At 34.1% G+C, this 12,189-nt stretch overlaps 1 protein-coding gene across 4 annotated transcripts; it reads left to right on the top strand.

The window, feature by feature from the left end:
* The first annotated feature begins 1,184 nt into the window (after window positions 1-1,184).
* LOC102583780 (uncharacterized) lies at window positions 1,185-10,556 on the top strand. 4 transcript variants are annotated; one of them, XM_015313903.1, is made up of 10 exons: window positions 1,186-1,312; window positions 2,715-2,888; window positions 3,978-4,084; window positions 6,403-6,632; window positions 6,744-6,995; window positions 7,097-7,173; window positions 7,325-7,712; window positions 9,137-9,193; window positions 10,037-10,098; window positions 10,180-10,556. In XM_015313903.1, exons 3-10 carry the CDS (start codon window positions 3,994-3,996, stop codon window positions 10,217-10,219), a joined length of 1,197 nt encoding a protein of 398 aa, XP_015169389.1. In that variant the 5' UTR covers window positions 1,186-1,312; window positions 2,715-2,888; window positions 3,978-3,993; the 3' UTR covers window positions 10,220-10,556. The 4 variants fall into 4 exon arrangements, with proteins under 4 accessions (XP_015169390.1, XP_015169389.1, XP_015169388.1 ...); XM_015313904.1 differs by lacking the exon at window positions 2,715-2,888 and having other exon boundaries at window positions 1,185-1,312; window positions 10,044-10,098; XM_015313902.1 differs by lacking the exon at window positions 2,715-2,888.
* Window positions 10,557-12,189: the final 1,633 nt, after the last annotated feature.

Here is a 12,189-nt window from a genome sequence, read left to right as displayed (position 1 = left end):
ACAATTTATTTGTTTTACTTTTCAGTTGAGTGACCTCACTAATTATTGATATAGTTACATATAATTATTTTTTAAGTGATTTAATAGAATAAAATTCTCTTTGATTATGCAAAATTTGCTCAGCATATTCGTTGATTATCAGTTTGTTTAGCTCTTTGTTATGTGATTTTCACTAGCAACTAGTTTTAGTTTCTAAATTAGGTATCATGCCAAGTATATATGAAACAATTAAATATTAGTTTTACCATCAATAAAAAAAAATCAATTGTTATTTTTCAGAAATTTTACAAGTTCAATTTTTTGCTAAGCTTTCTTAGCAACCAATTGCACATAATTTTATTTTATTTTACTTTCTTTTTTATAAAAATACTCGCATGCATAAGAAAGAGTTGTTTGTTTTTATTGGTATGATCAATTTTGTCTCCACACATGAGTTTCTTTGTTGTTAGAGGCTGAATAGTTCATATTTTATACATGTTCCTTACATGTTATTACAATCTCCTTTTCAAGGAAATGTCCCAAAAGTTACTTACATTTTCTAAAGACTTGTAACTAAACTCCTCTTTATTTATTTAGTTAGAAGAGCTTTAAAAGTGAATTTTCTTTCTTGAGTTGTCGAAAAGTCTCTTAAGCAATCTAATAATATTAATTCTATCGCATTGGAGTCCAACTTAAGGCAAAATTCTTGCTTATACCTTCTCATTGAACTTGTTGCTTTGAAGACCGAGAAAAAAAAGAAGGATTTGAAGTAATAACAACAACAAAGAAAAAAAAAACTGAAGGAAGATGACGACGATGATTATAAGAGAAGGGAGGGAATAGACAAAAATGAAATTTGAATATCAAAAGTGAGTATTATATATATATATATATATTTTAAAAATAATATTTAATATTTGCCAAAATAATAATATCAGTCAAATCTATCAAATTTAATCATGATTAAAATGGATCAGTATCACCTTGTTTTTGTGAAGACGTCTCATATTAAATCTCCTTAATTACCTTTATGAATAATTAGAAGTATGTCTTTTTTAATTAAGATTTTATTTTTTAAAATTAGATTAAATAAATCTTCTTGTCCAAATAATATCCTATCACTATCTTTATTGTGTTAAATTATTTTTAACCATATTATAATTATAATTTCTTATTTCCTTCTAAATGAAACAAAAACAAATATATAATTATTTGGGCCAAATTGGGTCTTTGGGACAGAAAAATTAGGGCACAGCTTTATCTCCATCTGGAAAACTGTTTCGCTATTCTGCCCTCTCTCCTTTCAACCGGAGTTATTTCTGTGATTTTTAAGGTAAATTCTCTCCTTTTTCAGTTTCGCGGCATAAAATTACTTCAAAAAACACTGAAACCAAAGTTTACATGGAAAAAATTGATATCTTTTTGTTCATTCAGTTTCTAACTTGTTCGAATGAATGATGAAAAGTGTAATTCCGAAGTTGTTTTGGCTGTAAAGTAATAGTTTTTTTTTTGTTGATTGAGTGATTTTATCATGTGGGATTTCCTTTTTTTTTCTTTAAAGAAAGATGAATGAACTGTTGTAAAAGTAGGTTGGATTTTATTGAATTTTGTGAGCATTTTATTATAATGTGGTAGTTGTAAATGAATCATTTTTAAGCAAAGAATTTGCAGATTGGATTGTTTTATCATGTGGGTTTCTGGGGGGTGAATGACCCGGAGGTCAGTTGGAGTTCTTATTGAATTCTGTGAGCATTTTATTATAATGTGGTAGTTGTAAATGAATCATTTTTAAGCAAAGAATTTGCAGATTGGATTGTTTTATCATGTGGGTTTCTGGGGGGTGAATGACCCGGAGGTCAGTTGGAGTTCTTATTGAATTCTGTGAGCATTTTATTATAATGTGGTAGTTGTAAATGAATCATTTTTAAGCAAAGAATTTGCAGATTGGATTGTTTTATCATGTGGGTTTCTGGGGGGTGAATGACCCGGAGGTCAGTTGGAGTTCTTATTGAATTCTGTGAGCATTTTATTATTATGTTGAAATTGTAAATGAATTGTTTATAAATAGAATTTGTAGACTGAATTGTTTAATCATGTGGGTTTGAGGAGAGGTAGAGGTAGACTGGATAAGTATTAGAGAGAGAGAGAGGTGATTAGATAGGAGATGACGTAGTTTTAGCTTGCTGAGGACATGACCTTAGATAGGAGGGTGTGGAGGACATAGTTAGGGTAGAAGGTTAGTAGGTACTAGGTAGAAGTGTGTGCTGTCCGTTCGTAGTAGTAGTTGTAGTATAGCTCTTAGTTTCATGTCCTTCGATTTCTGGTACTATCTCCTTATACTTCTATTATGGTATTGTTGTTTTGTAGTGTCTGTTCTGTTACTATCATTGTTTTTGTTATTATTTGTTGTTTCTTGTACTTCCGTTACTTCTTTTTGGGAGTGCTTTGGACTGTTTTCCTTGAGTGGAGGGTTTATTCGAAACAACCTCTCTACCTATGAAGTAGGTGTAAGGGTTTTGTGTACCCTCTACCCTCCCCAAACCCCACTTTGTGAGACTACACTGGTTATATTGTTGTTGTTTGAGGGTTTTTTCCTTCTTTTTTTTTTCATAGAGAAAGATGAATAGACTTTAGCTGTATATTTTAGTTGAAGTCTCTCGAAATAGTGAGCATTATGTTAAAATGTTGAAGAATGTACTCTAAGTATCACTCTGACACACTGTTGGATGTTTAAGAGTTTAGCAGTTGCAATTAGCAAATAGCAAGACTGAAAGGAGCAGAGATATGAGAAATGAAAAGGGAAACTGAAGAAGAAGAAGAAGGGGAAATATCAAATTAAGAATCGAAAAGGAGAAAAGTTGTTCATGAAAGAGAGACTTTACCCTTACACTTCTGCAATGAATCAAGAGGTGCGTAAAACTCGAACTGCTAAACCAAATGATGAGGGTGTAAGTGAAAGAAAATGGATGAAAGTAGACTAAAGTTTAAATCTAAAACTTTAATTTAAAAGCTAATGAATCTGAAGTTCAGTCTGTAAGTCATGAACAACTCTGGTGCCACATGTAGTAAGAATTTGGTCATTGCCTTACACAAGCGAAGGGTTTGGATTCTGGATGGGGTTAGACTCTTTTATATCTTTAGAAATCTCAATATTTGCTATGAGAGAATGCATAATTAGGAGGATAAGTGTAGAATGCTGGTCCTCAAATTGTGTTAAATGACCTTTGTCTTGTAAGTTGGTTTCTACTTTTCTTACATATGCTATATGATATATCTTGGAATGACTACTTGATATGGACATTGAAAACCTAAAACAAAGTACTAAAAACTTTTTTCTGCAATTTTCTCTTTGTTCCAGTTAGTTGGCACGAATGAGTTCTCTAGATATTTCAGTTTGCTGCTCTTTGGAATGCCATGTTCCCAGTTGCCACAATAGAATCCATATGATAATCAAACTCTATTTCTTTGAAGGTTGATGATGTGTATTAGTTTTGGATTTGATTTGTGATTAATTGTTTATTGGAAACAGCCTCTCTACCCCACAAAGATAGGGTAAGGTCTGAGTACATCCTACCCTCCCCAGATCCCACATGTGGGATTACACTGGGTATACTGTTGTGACATTTATAAATGATTTCATCTGAGAATTTTCATCTAGTGTTCCATATTTCTAGCTGTCCAAGGAGTTATGTGCTTCCCTATATACTAAATGATGATCTTCATACAGTATGACAGAGAGCCAAGCCTGCTCATTGCAGTCTCTTTATTTGTTTTTATCGTGTTCTAAACACATATGTCCTATGCTCCTCAACCTAACATATACAGCCTGAGTGGTCAACCTAATATATACAACCTAATGTGATTATTTACTCTAGGGAGGTTTTAATTTCCGAAGTTTTCCTCATTTTACCTTCTGATATATATTATTTTATCTTCTTTGAGGTTTTGTACTCTTAAACCTAATTTTACTGTCGTTCTGTTGCCTTTTTTTCCGGCAGGAGGTTGTAAGCAGATATGCCGTCAGATACTGCAAGAGAAAATGCATCTATAGCTAATTCCATAGTGACTGACTGGAAAAATGAAAGAGGGAATCTTGGCGGACCAGGTAACCCTGATGCGAAATCTTTTCATAATTCAGTTATCTGTGTGGGTTTTGTTTTGTTTTGTTTTGTATATTTATTTTTTTGAGTAGTTGCTACTGTTGAGATTTGTTACAAGGTTTCCTTGAATGTGTCGGCATGACAAAGACAAGGATGTGGTCATTCACTCTGGCGCACAATTTAATATTGGTGCAAAAGTTGTATGCTTCAAGTATCTTTTGGCTGGTTTTTCTATTCAACTGATGAGCAATAAGTATTCTTTAACGTGTTAGGGATGACCAAACAATTCCAGTCTTTTCTACTTTGACTGGAGCTTCACTTGAGAATTAGAAAGAGCTTGCTGAATTTGATAGAAAGGAGGTCCACTAGTTAGTAATTAGTGATGCCATGAAGAGCTCTAGTTACTTGCATGGTTTCTTGAGACTGTAAGGTGGCTTGATATTATTAGGTCTTTCCACTAAACCACGTAAAACTGATTCTAAGAGCCTGTTTGATTGGGCTTATAGCTTTTGATTTATAAGCCAAAATCCATACGTTAGGAATTCTAACTTATGGCTTTTGGCTCATTTTTGCCAATTTTGGCTTAAAAAACTTAAAAACACTTTTTTATTTTACCCAAACACTACAAAAGTGCCTAATAACACTTGAAATAAGCCAATCCGAACAGGCTCTAAATCTTTTCATAATTCAATTCTGCGTGTTGTTCATTGGTATGAACAGTCATGGCTGTCTTCGAGGTTGTGTAGAAGTTTCACACCCTCCATGAATTTGTATGCATAAAATGCAGAGATGGTTTAGATGCACAACTTTTATTCCCGTCTAATGAATGTGACACTTCAAGTATCTTTTGGTTGGAAATGCTATGATGTTCATGGAGCAATAATACTGCAGAACTTCATCATTTCAACACAATTTGTTGGAGAAACAAAGGGTAAATCGAACAATAAATGTTACTTATTGATGAGAATAAATGCTATGGTTTTTTCCTTTTCTTTTTGTGTTAAAACTCTGTTGTCAGCATCCTTTTCTAACATTCCATCAAGATTTTGGCCCTTGTCTCTAATTAGCCTAATAGTTCTTTATTCCACATAATGTCCCTCTTGAGATGCCTTAATTTCTTCATAAGGACATAATCTGGACTTCCAGTTACTTGATAATGTTGCCCCCATTAATAAAATTACCTTACTTTATAAATAAATTAGTGACGATACAAGGAGCTTCAGTTACTTGCATAGCTTATTAAGTATGTACTATCTGGCGTGGCCCTTCTCAAAACTATAATGTACAATCTGACTTGACATTAATTTTTTTTACAATGTTATAAAAAAGATATGTGATTGTTGATTACGTTAAACCTACAAATTAATAGAGTACTTTACTTCTTTAGAATTGGAGTCTAATTTCATGCCTTCATAATGAACTTGTGGTGTACATAAAGTTTGGAATCTTTTGATAAAACTTTCAACCTGTTGTCTTATTGCATTTTAATATTGTTTGACAAGTAGCTTGGGAATGATAATACGTAAACCACTCCCTCTCTCTCTTTCTCTCTCTCTCTCTCTCTCTTATCTCTCTCTCCACTTTGGGAATAACAGGCTTATTGTGTTCTCAAAAAGTTCACTTATTTTATCTCAACTTCAGGGAATGACTCCATGAAGTTCTTTCAGTTTCCACTCCTTTTGGTGCATTCTATGTCATTATAGTAACTAGTAAGTGCTACGTGAGTGTATATGTGTTACTTATAATACTTTACCTCGTGAATTGAATGTCCTCTATGTTCTTATTCATGAAAAATACTGCAATCCAACTTCTTGCCAAATTTTGCTTATTGAATCTTAGATTCGTAATTTTTACGTAGTAAATTCGCAGAAGTAGGCTGTATGCTCATTCATTTTCTTCTAAAAAATGTTGAGTTGTTGGAACTTGATGATTGATTTCTATGCACAAACAGTTCGAGTTAATTCCTATGCTTGCTATATTGTTTTTGGTTGTGAATAATGCTTATTTTTCTTTACTGTAAGTTTGTTACTACTTTCTGGGCTGTTTTATATGCGAATCCTCATAGATATTGTGTAGCAACCTTGATGATCTGTGTTCAGGAGCCAACTCTGTTTTGTCTAATTTCTTGTTAAATTCAATATCTCCTGACTATAACCTTTATGAAGTTTCTCGCTATCTGTTCACAGAAATTAAATATAAAAGGAAGATATCTTGTAGCTTCGTTGTCCTTGATATGAAAGTAGTGGTTAAATGATAAGTTAATGAATTACTATGTACTGGTACATCAACATGATTCAAATTTAAATATGAACTCTTTTCTCAGATAGTTCAACCCTCAGAGTAAATGAGGATACCAATCGTTCTATAGCAGAGGAACTCACACTTGCATCTCCGCCGATGGGAATTTCAAGTGCAATTGAAAAGGGTAAACTCTATAGCATAAGATATTTTGTAATCAAGAGTTTGAACCATGAAAATATCCAATTATCAGTAAACAGAGGGATTTGGGCTACTCAAGCCATGAATGAAGCCATTTTGGATGAAGCATTTCATGTAAGTCGTTTTTCCTTTTATATCCTCATGAGTATTATAATATTATGAGCATCTGTAATATATATATATATCTTACAATACAACAAATGTTTGTGTTTATTTTGCGGGCAGAATTCCAGCAAGGTTATACTAATATTCAGTGTCAACATGAGTGGGTATTTCCAAGGGTACGCCCAAATGATTTCTTCAGTCGGTTTGAGAAGAGACCAAGTTTGGAGTCAAGGAAATGGTGGTCGTAATCCTTGGGGTCGAAGCTTTGAAGTGAATTGGCTGCGATTGTATGATCTGCCTTTCCAAAGAACTCTTCACCTTAAGAATCCATGGAATCAATACAAACCAGTCAAAATTAGTAGAGATTGTCAGGCATGGGTTATATTCTTGTCTTAGTACTATTCACTTATTTTTTCAATGTACTCTTGTTAGTAAAGAGGCTTTTATGACCCTGGTACATGTATTGCTGTCAGGAGTTACCTCCAGATATTGGTGAAGCTTTATGTGAGCTCCTTGATGGACAAGATGCTTTGGATGTTGATTTAAAAATGTATAGCCCTTTCCTCGAAAACTTGAATAGTGTGTTCCCGTTCCATTATTTGGAAACATACAGCCTTTTCTCAAAATTGAATTAGTGCTAGAGTGGTGGAAAAATTGGACCAAATGATTTTTCTCTTTATAATTGTTATTGGCTCATCCAGGGATATCTTTGCAAGGAATGATCTCTCTTCTAAAAGGCCATATGTAGAGCCTTCACTGCATCTTGGAGATCAAGACTGTAATGCATCTCTGATATCTAATGGGACCATGTTTTATCCCTCTTTACTCTACCAACATCAAATTGATGCTAGTAGACTTCACGTAGCACCTCAGAGAATAAATGGTGTATTTTCTGCTGAGGAGTCAGCAATTGCATCAGGGGAATCAAAGTCGAGACAGTCGAGACAGTCGAGGCATTCACAGCGGAATAGAAGCCTTGCTAATCTTCATGTAGACACTGACATGGGTCCTCAAATTAACATTTGGGGCTTGCCGGCAGAAAGGAGCCCACTTGCTAGTAATTTGACTGAAGATGACATTCTTGAAATGGTTTGTGTTTCCTGTCTTGCCATTATTTATTTAGAAGTTGTCATCTTACCCTTAATTTTTAATTATTGATGCACATAGGTCAAAAGGATTGTTCTTGTATTTGTCAAGAAGATGAAATACTCTTTTGTACTCTCTCAAAGTTTGCTGATGATTTCAATTTTCAGCCAAGAAAGCTTATTTCTCTTGTTTCTGACTATTTGATATCTAGCATCCTCCTTTTCTTTGAATGCATATGAATCTGTACTTTGAGTGCATTTTATACAAAAATGGTTATCTACTGTTGAAGGCATATGCCAGAAATTGCCCAATTCAGTAATTTTTAACTTACAAGGCCTCCACCAGATTTCTTGATACTGGACCGTATGTCATCTGATTCTTTCTGTAGTTAGACTTTCAAATCTTCTGGTTGTATGATAAGACTCATAGGTGTGGACTTACAATTCCTTAAACAAATGCACATCTGTTGAACCTTGATACCATTAACTGTATTAGTTTATTATCATTAAGTATCAAGGTGTTTGTTTAAATCAAACTTCGTAGCAAAATGGTTTATAAGATTTTAGTTTAATTCCCAACTTTAGGGTTGTCTTAGAAGTCAATGTAATTCCTTTTTCATTGAGTAATAATTCCTGCAGGTATAGAAAACAGACTGGGAACTGGTGTATGTATATATATACACCCATATAGTTTTCAATTGTAGAGTGGAAAGTTATCAGGTTATTCACATCCAAGGGTGTGTGACCTAGCGGTTAATCAAGTGGGCTGAGAACTATGATGTCTCAAGTTCAAAACCCAACATAGGCAAAAACTTGTGATTTCTACCTCAACAAAGTTACCCGGTACCTATGCCGCCGGTGGAGTCCGCAGGTACCTAGTGGGATTAGTCAAGGTGCACACAAGCTGGCCGGACACCACCAGTTATAAGAAGTTATTAGGTTATTCCTATTTTATTGGTGAAGTTTTTCTTCTTCTTTGGTGCTTTATGCACCTTGACAAAGGGGCTAGTCCAAGGAAATGCTAGGTGGGATTCGGAGACATTCTTCTTCTTACATTTGCCCCCTACCCCCCATTAAGTAACACACACACACCAGCAACTTCTCTCTCTCCCCCTCTCTTGCATGGCTGCTACAATTTAAGGCCTTCTGACTCATATTGTCTCTTAGACTGCTGCAATATTGATAGTTTCAAGACACTTAGTTTCTTATGTTTTTAATACATCATATTTATTCACCTGGCTCCTAGCTATGAACTTAGCAGGATGCATATTCTCTGTCCTTGCCGAATTTAGTTTGAAGAATGTTTTTAAACAAGTGTAATACTTCATGAACCACATGTTGTAGCTGTTAGATCCATCAGCAAATCATGTTGCCATAATTAAGATATTACTGTAAACTTGTTGTTCATACTCCTTTCTCTTTTTGCAGACATATGAAGAGTATCTTGAAGCTTATAGCAGAGGCAGCAAAAGATCGCCCCACCCTGTTAGTACTTTTTGACATTTTTCTTGTTATATATTCCTGTATTATCGAATAAACTCATGAACCATGCTCTGTTAGGTTGGATTTTGAACTGTAAAAAGTTCACCTTTATCCTTGTTGTTAATCTCTGTTCTGGAAAATGTATTCTAAATTCCTTTCTTTTTGGAGAAAAGCTTGTAGCATTTAGCATTTCCTCATTGTGCTATTAGCAAGAGATGGTTAGCTCAATTGAGGAACTTGTGTCTTAAGTCACAAGTTTGAACTAAGTCTAGTATTTAAGTGGAGAAGGATAGAGGGGTGGGTCCATCATCTCCGGGTTTTGAAAGTCACGGATACCCAAACCGTTGGCTCCAGATGAACTTCTTGTTCATAAAAAACTTGGGGCGACTTCCATCCCTCTTTTTTCTCCATGCTATCTAGTGGTTGATGATCTGAATGTGGTTGGTTCTCTGGGTGAAGTATTGTGATAAATTCATGTGCTATTGTTAGGGTCCTCGAAATTTCAGTCTCTGTTCTGCTCTTTAGCATGAGATTTGAGTCTTGCGTATCTACCATTTCACTACCCAGGCATCTTGAAAGTGAATCATATTCCATGAATATGATATCTATCTAGTTTTGTAGATGACATTTCCTTTTCTTTTCTCTAGCATGATGGAGTGGTTCATTTATGTATTTAAACTCAGTTTTTGAAAGTGCCCTTGCTCAATATATGTATCTGCAGAGTGTTTCTTAGTGTGGATATCCATGACTTGCACACAGATTTTTAATTAAGAATCTTTCGCTAGAAAGGATTCTGAACAAAACATCAGGTTTCCATTGTGCAATAAGTTACCTCTCTTTATCTAGGTTTCAGGACCATCACGGAGTACACAGAGGTCATTAGCCAGTGAAGAAAACTGTGATGATTCGTAAGTTTATTTACTTCTCATTTCCAACACACTTGGGAGGCAACGAACCAGCTGAGTGACCTATATCTATTATCTTTGCAGGCAATCAGGTTGCAGTTCGAAGAAAAGGAGAAGTCACTAAATCTCCCCATTGGTTGCATTGGTTTTCTTGGCGAGCAGGCTGATATGGTTGATAATTGTATTGTTGCAGTTGTCGCGAAGTGGTGGCTCTTGCGAATTGTTCCTTTACACTTTTGTAAAACTTAAAACTTAGGAGCATATATTGCTATAATGTTGTAGTATATCTGTACTGTATTATATGACCCTCTTGTCACCCTTCTCCCCTTCCTGTTTTCGAATGGAAAATTTTATACGGTCAATGCAAACTTGTACAGGAAATTAGCAAGTCTCTCTATACTCATATATTCTTTCTTGATAAAGTCAGTACTGTATAGAAATGGATAATATCTTCTTGATTATTGGGATGGAGAGGAATTCTTCTTCTTTTTTTCTTTTCCCTACGAGGGCACTTCTTATTCTTCAAGATTATTTTATTGGTCTATGAAGTATGTATATTCGGGTTTGAGTTCTAGGTATGGAAAAATCCTTGGTAGGGAGGGCTTTCCCTTTGGAATGGGGACCTTCTGGTGTGTATCTGGAAAAGTTGTGATTTAATGTGGATATCGAACACTAGATGGGAAATAAAAAGAAGTATGTATATTCGTAGGAAGAATAGTCTTTGAGGGTTGGTAGCACTGATAAATTGCTCTTGTGGTTGCGATTCGCCTTAAAGACAGCGTGATGGATATCGAATGTGTTTGGTAGTTTGTAATATATAAAAGGGAAATTTCCTTCTAAACTTGTGTCGAAAAGTCAGTTACACGCTTAAAATATTGTGGCGACCTATTACACACTTAATCTTGCTCAAAGTGATATTAATACCCTCTTCCGAAGACAATTTGAGTTTTGTGTAAAAAAAAGTGTCGTACATGCGTTTTCATACATAAATAATATTATTTTAATTTTTAAAAATTTTTATCTCTTGATATTTGCTTAAACTTTTGCAAAAAAGTAAAAATTTGGGCATCTTCTTCCTCTCACCATACATTTCTCTTTTTGAAATCTATTTCTTCTTCTCCTTCATAAATTGAAGGAAAAGATAAGAATCTGAAGAGAAAATAGGAGTCAGTAAATCGATTATGAAGTATAGAGATGTTGGCGGCGACTATAGGCGATGGGCATCACCATTGTTGCCGGTGGAACAAATAAATTTTTTAGATCTGTAAAATTCTTTAAAAATCTTGATAACTATGTATGTAAATCAAGCATTTCATTAGTATTCTTTGTATATAATGATTAATCAATTATGTTATTGATGATTTGTGACATAAAAATAGAAATTGTGGTGGTTGTAGGTAGTGCTCCGACGAGAATAGAGAAGACAAAGATGGAGAAATCATTTTCTTGGATGAACTTTTGATAAATTTAGGCAATATAATCATGAATTTTATGCATTAATGTTATAGGATTTTCAATCGGAATCATTATCTTTCTCATGATTATTTTTTGGTAATCTTCTCCGGTGAATCATCCGGCGAGTTTGAACGAGAAAATCATGAATTTTAAGTTGAAATTATTAATTTTTCTATGAAAGTCATCATCTTCTCCACTCCTTTCTATTTCTTTTTAGAGTTCCTCTTTAAGGATAGAGAGTTTGATGTACTTTCATCAAACAATTAATGGTGACAAATGTTGTGATTCCTTAAGAAGAAGAAGAACTCAAAATAAAGAAAAATGTAAATGCTTTAAAGAAATTGGGCCACCAATAAAAAGATTAAAAAAGAAAGAAAATTGAAATAATTAATATATTAAAAATTATAATACATAATTATATAATGACCAATAAAATAGTGCCATGTGTTCAAATTTGTCATTTTAACATATATTTTTTTCTTCTCACGCACCTTAAGGAAGGTGAAGACACTTTCTTTGTCATGTCACGTTTTGAGGGGGTATTAATATCACTTTGAACAAGATTAGGCGTGTAATAGGTCGCCGTAATTGTAACATCTCGCAACTAGAAAGAACTAGAAAGAAGTTTAAAATCTGGAA

This window comes from Solanum tuberosum, unplaced genomic scaffold (assembly GCF_000226075.1).
Source record: "Solanum tuberosum cultivar DM 1-3 516 R44 unplaced genomic scaffold, SolTub_3.0 scf00273, whole genome shotgun sequence".
NCBI classification, from domain to species: Eukaryota; Viridiplantae; Streptophyta; class Magnoliopsida; order Solanales; family Solanaceae; genus Solanum; species Solanum tuberosum.
The sequence above is the reverse complement of the archived record's forward strand: the minus strand, read 5'-3'. Positions and strand labels throughout refer to the sequence as shown.

What these genes read in the sequence shown, in the direction of transcription:
- LOC102583780 (XM_015313902.1), top strand. Translation starts at nt 3,994, where the DNA reads ATGCCGTCAGATACTGCAAGAGAAAATGCATCTATAGCTAATTCCATA. An exon ending in TTTTGGATGAAGCATTTCAT is followed by an intron (nt 6,633 to 6,743) that starts GTAAGTCGTTTT and finishes TTTTGCGGGCAG; the next exon opens with AATTCCAGCAAGGTTATACT. An exon ending in AAATTAGTAGAGATTGTCAG is followed by an intron (nt 6,996 to 7,096) that starts GCATGGGTTATA and finishes TATTGCTGTCAG; the next exon opens with GAGTTACCTCCAGATATTGG.